The sequence below is a fragment of the Amborella trichopoda genome, chromosome 5, assembly GCF_054954075.1.
Source record: "Amborella trichopoda isolate Santa Cruz 75 chromosome 5, AtrichopodaSantaCruz75HAP2 v2.0, whole genome shotgun sequence".
Lineage (NCBI taxonomy): Eukaryota > Viridiplantae > Streptophyta > Magnoliopsida > Amborellales > Amborellaceae > Amborella > Amborella trichopoda.
This window is the reverse complement of record NC_142340.1, coordinates 17643467-17653836: the sequence shown is the minus strand read 5'-3', so window position 1 is coordinate 17653836 and position 10370 is coordinate 17643467. Positions and strand designations below refer to the sequence as shown.

Here is a 10370-nt window from a genome sequence, read left to right as displayed (position 1 = left end):
CCTTGTCCATTCAGCCACTGATTCTTATATTTTCAATACTTCTAAAAATATAATCATGAAAGAAATCCAGAGGTCAAGACGATAGCATAAATATTTCCTAAAACCAAATTTCATAATGCAACAAACACTTGATAAGGCACTCATCCTCATATCATAAAAGAATCCATTTAAAACAAGGACACTGTTTTTATGAGTCCTCGTATGCTATGTAAATATGATGCCCCATGACCTCTTTTTTAAATAAATTTTGGACTTAAAGCTTTTAAGCATATTGTCTCTATTGTCTCTAATATGGAGATTATTAATATATAAAAATAAATTAAAAAAGCAAAAATGAAAATTTTTTGAAAAAAAATTAAACCATTATTTATTAACTTTTTTGAATAAAATAATTAGATTAATTTGATTCTTAAGGGAAATAATAAAGATCATTGAGTTGATAAAGATTGAGAAGATTGACTCGAGAACAAATTAAAAACTCCATTGCAAAAGCAAGGCCTAGAGCTATGAGAATGAATGAGAGATTCTATCAAAAAAAAATAATGATTCATTGAATGGGATGGCAGAACTAACCAAAAACCAATTGATCTTTTTTGAGAGGTCAGTGGTTGACCTGAGCCTGGACCACCATTCTATATCCATGGACATCTTAAAGATGACTATATCCACATCTTAAAGATGATGCATGTGGCTAGGATCTTTTATGAGAGCTCATTGAGCCTGGACCACCATTCTATATCCACATCTTAAAGATGATGCATGTGACTAGGAGACGCATACAACACGTTTTCATTGAACAAATAATTAAATTATCCTATAAAAAAGAAATAAAAATCCAAAAGAGACAACAACCCCGCCACCACCAACAAATGGTTCAGATCTCCCGTCCAAATTGTGGTTAAGATCCATTCGGATTCAAAATGGCGAATCAAACACTCCACCAAGTTAAAAGTAATAATAATTATTAAAATTGGAGGTAAAAAAAACAAAATTAATTTCACTTTATTTTTATGATGAATAATTAAAAAAAATTCATAATACCATTTACTTTTGATATAAAAAAATCACAATCATCATTAACGATTAAATTTACAATAAAGTGATTGAAAATATATTGTTGTTTAGGTATAAAATTCAAAATAAACGTTATTAATGACAAACACTTTTATTTATCGGATTTCACATCCATCCAATGGCTCCAAAAAATTGGAACCTCCGTATACTAAAAATAAATTGTCTCAATATATAATCTCCAAGGTAAAATAATTAATTGATCTTGGCTTTGCTCATGGCCCATGCGCTAAGCTTGGAAATGGTGATGGGGGCCGATGCGTAATTAAAGGCATAGAGGTGGGCATTCTCTCCCACCGCCTTCACCGGATAAACCCTAGAAGTTATGCACGTTTTCCCACCTTCTCCGAAGCTCTCCACGATCGAACGATCAACCTGCCACCGTCCGATTAAAGATTATATTTGGAGCAACACTCCGCGTATCATTTAGTATGTTTTATTACCGGATTCCTTCAAAATATGGATGAATTATAAAAAATAAATTTGTTTTTTTTGTTTTACCTAAGTTGGTCCAGCAATAGGCCGGACCTGGGCCGGACCCACCCTGGCCCTAACTCCATCCAGGCCGAGCCAAGGCAAATAAAATAAAATAAAAAAGAAATATAATGCCAGACAGAGCCAAACCTAACTGGCCTTAGCCCAGGTCAGGCACTGCATGCAGGCTATTGCTGCTCCGCCCTGGTCTAGCCTTTGAGCTACATTTCGCAACCCAAGCCCTAGTTTTCTAGGGCCACGCTGACTAGACGGGGCCATCTAGGCCCAAACCTACTAACCAAAATCCAAAATTTGAGAGGAAAAGGATGGCTGATTTTCTTTCAGAGCAACACAGTGTATTTTAATATATTTGACTACCAGATTCCTTCAAAATCATCATTTATTATCTTGTTCCCCCTTGGTCAACATTTTAATAGAAAGTATAGAATGAGACAATTTATCTTTGATACAAAGTAGTCAAATTAATTTTGACATTGAATGGTTGCAAAAAAAAAAAATTTTGAACTTTGTGATCAATCAAAACCATCAAATTTCACTGGTTGTAAGGATTTGTGACCGCCTTGCATCAAAGATAAATTATCTCATTGTATGAGATCCTTTATTTTTATTTTGTTTTCCCTTGATCCAATGGAAAGTATATACCACTAATGATTTCTTTTCAGTTTGACATTTTTATATATTATTCCCCAAGACTTATTAAAATCACAGTAAAACTCCAAACGATGAGAGTAAAAAATGAATAAGGATATTTTACCAGAGTCCGGAGAGATAACGTGGGCTTGGACCCATGAGCCAAGTCCACATCCACGAGGCCACCATATGTAGTCTTGTCCACATCTTCTTGTAGAGACGACCTATTTTTCAATATTTCATTACTTAATTACTGACAATAAAACCCAAAACCAATATAACTTTCTGGACATTTACTTGCAATGAATAGTTCATTCTCAATAAAACTACACCAAAAAATACGGTAGAAAAATAGTTCAATTACTAGGTGTAGTAGTTTTGATAAGTTTTCCTTAACACATAAAGAGAGGATGACTTGTACCTTGGTATTTTAAATTATTGTTCGAGGAGAAACATGGGTGTAACTCTTTTGTTTGGAAAAAATATACAATAATATCATCAATCTTTGAGAGGATGCAGTTTAAGAAAAGTATATAAAGAGATTATTTACAAGGAGGTCACAATCAATCTCGTCCATCAGATTTCAAATCAAGTGGTTGTCTCATTGACTTTGACTCAAATGACTAGTAGCAATTGTGACCTTGTAACAAAGATCAATGATTTCATGGTCATTTGATGTGCAATCCGACAAATGAATGTGTACTATTGACCATGTTCGAAGCTCAGGATCTTCTCTCTCTGTTTTTTTTTTAAGTTCACATTTTAAATAGCCCATCAAATAAGCATCAAAATGGGTTCTGAATCAAATTACTCCCAAAGCAAAAGGCAAATTGTTCAAGTTCTACATTAAGTTTTAATTTCCATGCCTTTATTTTATCAATGAGTGCTTTAATAGGAAAGTAGAAATGAGTATTTTATTTGGGTTTGGGAGGGGAGCATACATACCGGCTTTGATCGCTGCACATGAGAACCACATGTTGGTTTTCTGCCTTTTTGAAGATTCGGAAAAAGACAGCAGTTCGCTCTTCGTAGTCCTTAGAGGCCAACACAAGCAACCCAAAGGGTCCAATACCACCTCCCTCTTGCTTAGTGTTAGAGTGGCCCAGCTTGCTACAAAGGAGCTGAGGATAGGTCAAGCTCGCTGAGTCAAGACGGTCGGCTTGGTCAAGGCTAGGAAGCTCAAAGGTCACTTCTACATCAACCTACAAGACATTCCAGCAATTAAGTTTTCCCAAACACAAAGCGTATAAGTATATTGTACATCTACTCCCCCAGCGAAAAGACCTAGGAAGGATTTGTTCAGTCAAAAAGGAAGGATTTGTTCAATAAACAAATATTCAATTTTAGGGTATTTGATACTTAGATCTCGCCCACCAGAAATTGGACAGTGTATATTTGTATGTTATTGCCCACCAGAAACAGAGAGTTCAATTTGATTTTATTTTATTTTATTTTTATCAAGATAATTCCATGATTGATTGAAGAGTTTACATCCCCAAATTTTGGGTCCTAAAATTTACTCCTATATTGGAATTACCCAATGGAATAAATGTACGGTATGCTCCCAAAGAAGTATGAAAATCTTTTTTTTGAGAAGTAGCTTAAGATGTTTTGGCATTAAGAAAAAACTAATGGAAACCCATGATAACATTATTTGTCTTATTATTGGAAACTAGCAAGATTTATTACAAACAATGATAAAAGAGCAACAAGGAAGAAAGAGAGGAATTATCAATCACACATGTATAACACATCTGTAATTGCTAAAATAGGGAGAAGACAAAAAAACCAGAAAGAAATGGATGGAAAATTAGCCACAGAGGACGCATTTGTTTGGTGGAGGAATCTCTCTCTGATAGGACTATCGATTTTTCTATATTGGTTTGTAACAAAACAGTGAGCTTTTACCAGTGCTCAACGTATTTTTATGAGAAAGCAGTATCTACTTAAGTGAAAAGCACTCAACTATATGTTTTAATACACAGTGCTTATTATTTAACCAACCAATATTAAATATTAACCAGTGTAAAGGAGAATAAGCTACCCACCAAGAACAAAAGAGAGAAGAAAAATAACTGACAAAGAACCTGAAAAGTTTTAAGAAGAGCAAGCAACCTGAGCAGCTGTGACATTAGGAACCTCCACCACTGAGCCACTGGCTAGGACTTTGTCGACGATATCGACTTTCTTACCACGCAAGCTCTCAATCTCCACAACCGGCCATTGCACTAATTGCTTGCCGCTTTTATCTAGCCAAAGGGTCCTTGGAATGGCCTGTTAAAAACAAAAAAAAAAGGCCAAACGTTAGGAAATAAATACTAGTAGGAAAAGAAGAGTGCTGTTATTCATTTATTTGAAAGCGATTGTTGCTAAAATTCTGTGGTAGACTACTACCAAGGTTTCCTTATCTTACATGTTGCCTCTAAATTTCATGAAGTTTAAGTTGTATCTATGAGAGAAAAAAAATAGACAATAGAAGAAAACCAAAAGAAACAAATACTACTGGTGTTAAACCAAAACCAGGAAAAATAAACGAAACAAGAAAACGGAGAGGAAGAAGTGTTGAACATGTTTAGCCAAAATTTCACTTAATGTACCTGAACACCAGACCAGCCTTTGGCAACATCATCGTTGACGCTATCAGACTCATTCATCCAACCCCACAAAATCCTCCTATTTTGGAGCCCATCAAAGAAGGTCTTTGATGCATAAAACTTTCCATAATCGTAACGGAGACCAGTCCCGTCATCAGCAGATGTGTTATCAGGCATGTAGCGATCCTTATTAGGAAAGTAGGTACCCACTGTATAGTACTCGTGCTTCAAATCATCCAAGCTCACCTTAAAAAGAAAATGTCATAAAAATGTAACTTTTGCCTAGGATAGCCAAATTTATTCAATAAAAAAATCAGAAAAAGAAATAAGCCTAATATTTTTACCTATGTTTTATTAGACTCTTCAGTATCATTACTTCTTTTGCTTCAAAAGAAAATAAAAAATATATAAAAAATTTTATTTAACAAAAGTGAAAAAAAGTGGGAAGTCCCACCTCATAACAATAATAATTATTCCATTTTTTACTTCATAAGAACCTTATTCACTCAAAAAAAACAAACTTAAAGGGAAAATACGTTTAAAATAATCAAGTCATTTCAAAAAATCAATAAAATAATTAAATCAACAATTTAGTAACAAAATGGTTAACTTATTAATTCTTTTAGCATTTAAGTGCCATCTCAAGAATATGTTACAAAATACCCAAAGTGTGCTTATTCCTTGAAAATATAGATGATATATTGATAATTTGATCTACCTAAGTCACTCAAGCCAAATGATCTAAATGCTTAAATATCCTTAATGAACAAGTTTTTTCATTAAAAAATCTATTTTTTGGGTTCTGAATTTTGGTAGTTTGACTCATTGAAGTCACTCTATGCAAAAGATGCAATTACCCTTAATTGCTCCATGGTCCAAACTTGAAACCTATTTTCTTAATAAAAGATCTTGTTTGAGGTTAGTAACCTAGAACAAGCAGTTGCATTTTGTTAAACTTAAATCATCCTAGTCCAAAAAAAAATGTAATTGTCCTCACTTATTCCAAGATTTTACCAAAAAAAAAGGTTCGTGGAACAAGGGTACTTACTTACGTCAACTTTAGTGACCACATCAACCAACTTTAGTGACCACATCAACCAAATGCACGCAAACAGCATAACAAGCACAATTTAAGCACTTTCTAAGAAAATAATTGAAGAGGTCCCAAAGTGAAATAAGTTTTAAAAAGCAATTACTCTATAGATAAAATTCGCTGATTTACCTATGTCATTAATTTTCAAGGTAGACTGACAAATTCATAAATATTTTTCTTAAAGTTAAAATCAACCCAGAGGGTTGGCATACACATATAGCACAATTCATCTCTATTTATCCTTTCGAGATAGAGAGTGAGTTGTACGAAAGGCGACACTAATGGAACAACATGATACTTCGAGTTTGAGTCTGCTATAAGTAAAATTTTGGAAAAGAAAAAAAAAAGAACTCCAACATTGTATTCATTTATTGGCTCACCAAGATTTCTATCTTTACCAGAGGAGAGGAAAAGAGAACTCACCTTCAACACATGCTTGACGTGAGGACCGTTAACTGAGGTATCAATACCCAATTGGCCTTTCTTTAAAACTGGGAAGAAATCAGGGCACTCCCACATGCCGGTGTCCTTGGACGAGTGAAGAGGGTGCTTAGCCTTTACCCACCACACAAAGTCCCTGCTATTACCAGTAAAATAAATTGTTATCCAATACTAGTAATTTTTCTATCTCTACCAATAGCAAAGTATCCACCCTCCTGCCTTTTGGTGGATTTTGGGGGATTTGTTTTTGCCCAAATCACTTTTAGCTCTCCAATGAAAAAGACGGTTAGAAAAAATTAAAAAGATTTTATAAATCAGCTTTTTTTTAGTGAGAAAGAAAAATAAGGAAAAAAACATTCAAAAAAAAGAAAAAGAAGAAGAAGAAAAAATTTAAGAGACCATGCAAAATATTTTAAAACAAAAAGTGATTTTGAGTTCTCGAAGAAAACAAAACAAACTGGCCATGGATGAAACAGAAAAGAGTTCAAGACACTGTTCTTCAAGTCTTTTTCCCAAAATATTTTATCATAGATTCTTCACAGGCCCAAGAAGATGCATGTGCTAAGTAATGATCCATAGAATGAATCTAACATTCAACCTCTATGTTATTAGATATATAATGGCAGCTATAGAAAGAATAGGAATTAAGGACAAATTATTTCATAACATCATGGTGTACATGATTCATATAAGTTATTTGTAAGACAATGAAGTAGCCATTTTTAGCCATAGTCATGTTTCCTCACGTCTTTAACTATTTTTATAAGGCCACAATTGTATTATGTCAAATAATTAGTGACTTTGGATAGGGACAATCATGTTTTATGGAAATTCTCCAATAATTTTAATATTCCACGCACCTTTACATGATTCATATAAGACCCATTGTTATTTGTCAGATAATGAAGTCGCCATTTTAAGCCATAATCATGTTTCCTCATGTCTTTAACTATTTTTATAAGGCAACAATTATATTATGTTAAATACGTAGTGACTTTGAATAGGGACAATCATGTTTTATGGAAATTCTCCAATGATTTTAATATTCCACACACCTTTTTGTGGGAATATCAAAAACAAGGGCACAAACATCAATCCAAAAATTTAAAATCTCAAAAAACAGTACCTGCTTCTGTACAGCAAGGCCATGCCCCTTTTATGCCTCTTGTTACCAACAAGCACCCTCCAATGCCCATCTTTCCCAAGCCAAGCCGTAGTTGGGTCTCTAAAGGAGCTAGCATTGAGCCCATTCGGGACCATAGTGGGGTTATGCTGAGCCGGCTTGACCCACTCTCTCAAAAGTGGGTCCGACAGGTTCTTGGGCATGGCTAAGTTTTGGACTTGGCGACCTTGTGTGTCTATGCCTGTGTAGAGAATAATTGGTTTATTGTTAGGGAGAATAGTGGCTGAACCAGACCAACAGCCCTTTATGTCAAAGGGAGCCGTAGGGTAAATAGCGTGCTCGAGAGGCTGCCAATTGACAAGGTCGGTCGAGACTGAATGAGCCCAAACTATGTTTCCCCATACTGCACCATAGGGATTGTATTGGTAGAACAAGTGGTACAGTCCATTGTAGTACATGGGACCTGAAATTTTTTATCGTCCATTAGATTTAAAAATAAATAAAGGAAATAAAAGGACGAGAGCAAAATAAGATATAAACGAAGAGGAGGAGAGTTATTTTATGAAAAACCGAATAGGGGTAAGTATGAAAGAGGATGAATGCAATAAAAGCAATGGATTCCCTTTGAATTCTCCTGGATTCCCTTTGAATTATCCTTTTCTGTTTTTCTAATTCAAAACAGGATCGATAGCTTATTGCAAAGAATTAAAAGAAGAACAAGGGAAAGGAGATATTGAGAAAAAGAAAGAGAATTTGATTGCATTCATTGAGAAAGAGAAAACGAAGAATGTATTAAAAGACTAGAACTAAAAAAAAGAGCTGAAAAACAAGGAGAAACTCACCATTGGGATCTGCAAATCCATGCCCAAATGCCCGAAATTCACATATATCAAACAAATCAAGGTCAGAAAATCAGAGGAGATCAATTCAATATAATCAAATATAGTAGAAACATATGAGAGATTATACAAACAATAAATGTATATACCATTCATCCAGTTCTTTGGAGGCTGAAAGTGATAAGCTGTTCTATACTGTTCGCTCACAGAGGTGGGTTCCACTGTGTTGAGCTCTTCATAGAAGAGATGGGAGGCCCCAGCAAAGCCATGAAAAAATACAAAGAGGCAACCCAACAAAGGAAGAAACATAGATGTGGCCGTGGCCGTGGCCATGGCCATGGCTTGCAAGCTATTTGATATATGAAACAAGAACAAAACAGTGGGTTTATATAGGATTGAAAAGAAAGGATGAGTAGTTAAAAAGGCTATTTGATATATAAAACAAGAACAAAACAGTGGGCTTATATAGGATTGAAAAAGAGAGGATGAGAAGATGAAAAGGGGAGGCTCTTTTTTATCTCTTTTCAAATACAGGAACAAGACTTAGATTGCCTTGATGCAGTGAATTTCGATAAGATTATAAAGCTGGAAAGCTTATCCTTTCTCCTGTGTATTCCTTTAATTTAGGTGGGATAGCTGCCTCTTGATCCGGGATTTATCTTTTGCCAACTACTTTTTTTTTAGAAAAGTGTAAAGAATCTTGGGATTACCGTTTCAACGGGAAAAAAAGGATTTTTTTATCTCTTTTCAAAATACAGGAACAAGACTTAGATTGCCTTGAGGTAGTGAATTTCGATAAGATTATAAATGCTCGGAAGATAAGGAAAACTTATCTATTCCTCTAATTTAGGTGGGATAGAGGCCCAGTGGTCCGGGATTTATCTCGACCCAACTTCTTTTTTAGTAGTGTGAAGAATCTTGGGGTTACGTTTCAGCCGGAAAATAAGGATTTTATATTGACAAAAAAAACTGAATTTTAGTACTAACCCAATATAAACAGAATTTCAGTATTCAAAGTTCAAACATTTGAAAATTCAAATAAAGACAGATATCGCTGACATGAATCATACCTCTGTATCATATATAATTATCCTGATGCCAAGTTTGACTGTCTGTTCTGTTTGTCTAGTATGTCTGCGCTGGATAGATTCCAATTAAACCACTGCTCCTTTCTCGGAGTCCACATTTAGGCTTATGTACAACCAAGCATACAACAAACCTAAGATATCAATTGAGATACTATCAAATTGAGAATTAATGGCCTCTGCAATCATATTGATAACCTCTGCAATCAGATTTAGAATTAATGGCCACTGCAATCATATTGATGACCTCTGCAATCAGATTTAGAATTAATGGCCACTGCTAGAACCCAATCCCAAACTTCCTTCACCTTCCTCACTGATTCCTTCCATGAAGCAAAAAACCCATTCCTTATATGACCCAAATTTTCAGATGATAACTCCATTAGACCTGCACCAGTACCAACTTCTCCATAACATAGCAGAAGAATCTCTCTCTTCCGAGAGCATGGCCGCGTCATTCCTCTTGGGTGAAACTCAATTGAACAAGAACCCGAGACCAAACTTCCTTCACCTTCCTCACTAATTCCTTCCATGAAGCATAAAACCCATTCCTTGTATGACCCAAATTAAATTTCCAGATGATAACTCCATTAGACCTGCACCTGTACTATCTTCGCCACAATAATGCAGAAGAATTTATCTCTCTTCTGAGAGCATGGCCACGTCGAAACGAGCCTGCAACCAAGTGATATCATTCCGAACCTTCGCAAGCTCGGTTATGAGCTCATCGACTGTACACACATTCTGATGAACTGTGACGCTGTAAACTGTTTCCTGGAAATTTGTGTTGAAAATACTCGACAACAGAGGCTGGATCAGCTAAGCCGTTGGGTATCCCCAGAATCATAAGAGTGAAAATCAGGATGGAATTCACAGCCAGATTTCCAAAGAGAATTTGTGTAGCTCTCGATTGATCTTCCAATTTCGTTATCCCCAAATGAAGAACACTAACCACCATGATTGCAAAAAGAAGATGAACCCAACAAAGAGGCGAGCCTT

The 10370-nt window shown here is 35.2% G+C and overlaps 1 protein-coding gene across 2 annotated transcripts; it reads right to left on the bottom strand.

Moving 5' to 3' along the window:
- Positions 1-1048: 1048 nt before the first annotated feature.
- Positions 1049-8812, bottom strand: LOC18448189 (beta-fructofuranosidase, insoluble isoenzyme 1). Of its 2 annotated transcripts, XM_011630220.3 has the most exons (9): positions 8436-8812; positions 8290-8298; positions 7451-7910; positions 6307-6460; positions 4794-5036; positions 4312-4470; positions 3142-3398; positions 2321-2420; positions 1049-1446 (listed from the first exon to the last, which is right to left on the bottom strand). In XM_011630220.3, exons 1-9 carry the CDS (start codon positions 8623-8625, stop codon positions 1267-1269), a joined length of 1752 nt encoding a protein of 583 aa, XP_011628522.1. In that variant the 5' UTR covers positions 8626-8812; the 3' UTR covers positions 1049-1266. The 2 variants fall into 2 exon arrangements, with proteins under 2 accessions (XP_011628522.1, XP_088723719.1); XM_088867593.1 differs by having other exon boundaries at positions 6307-6463; positions 8290-8812.
- Positions 8813-10370: the final 1558 nt, after the last annotated feature.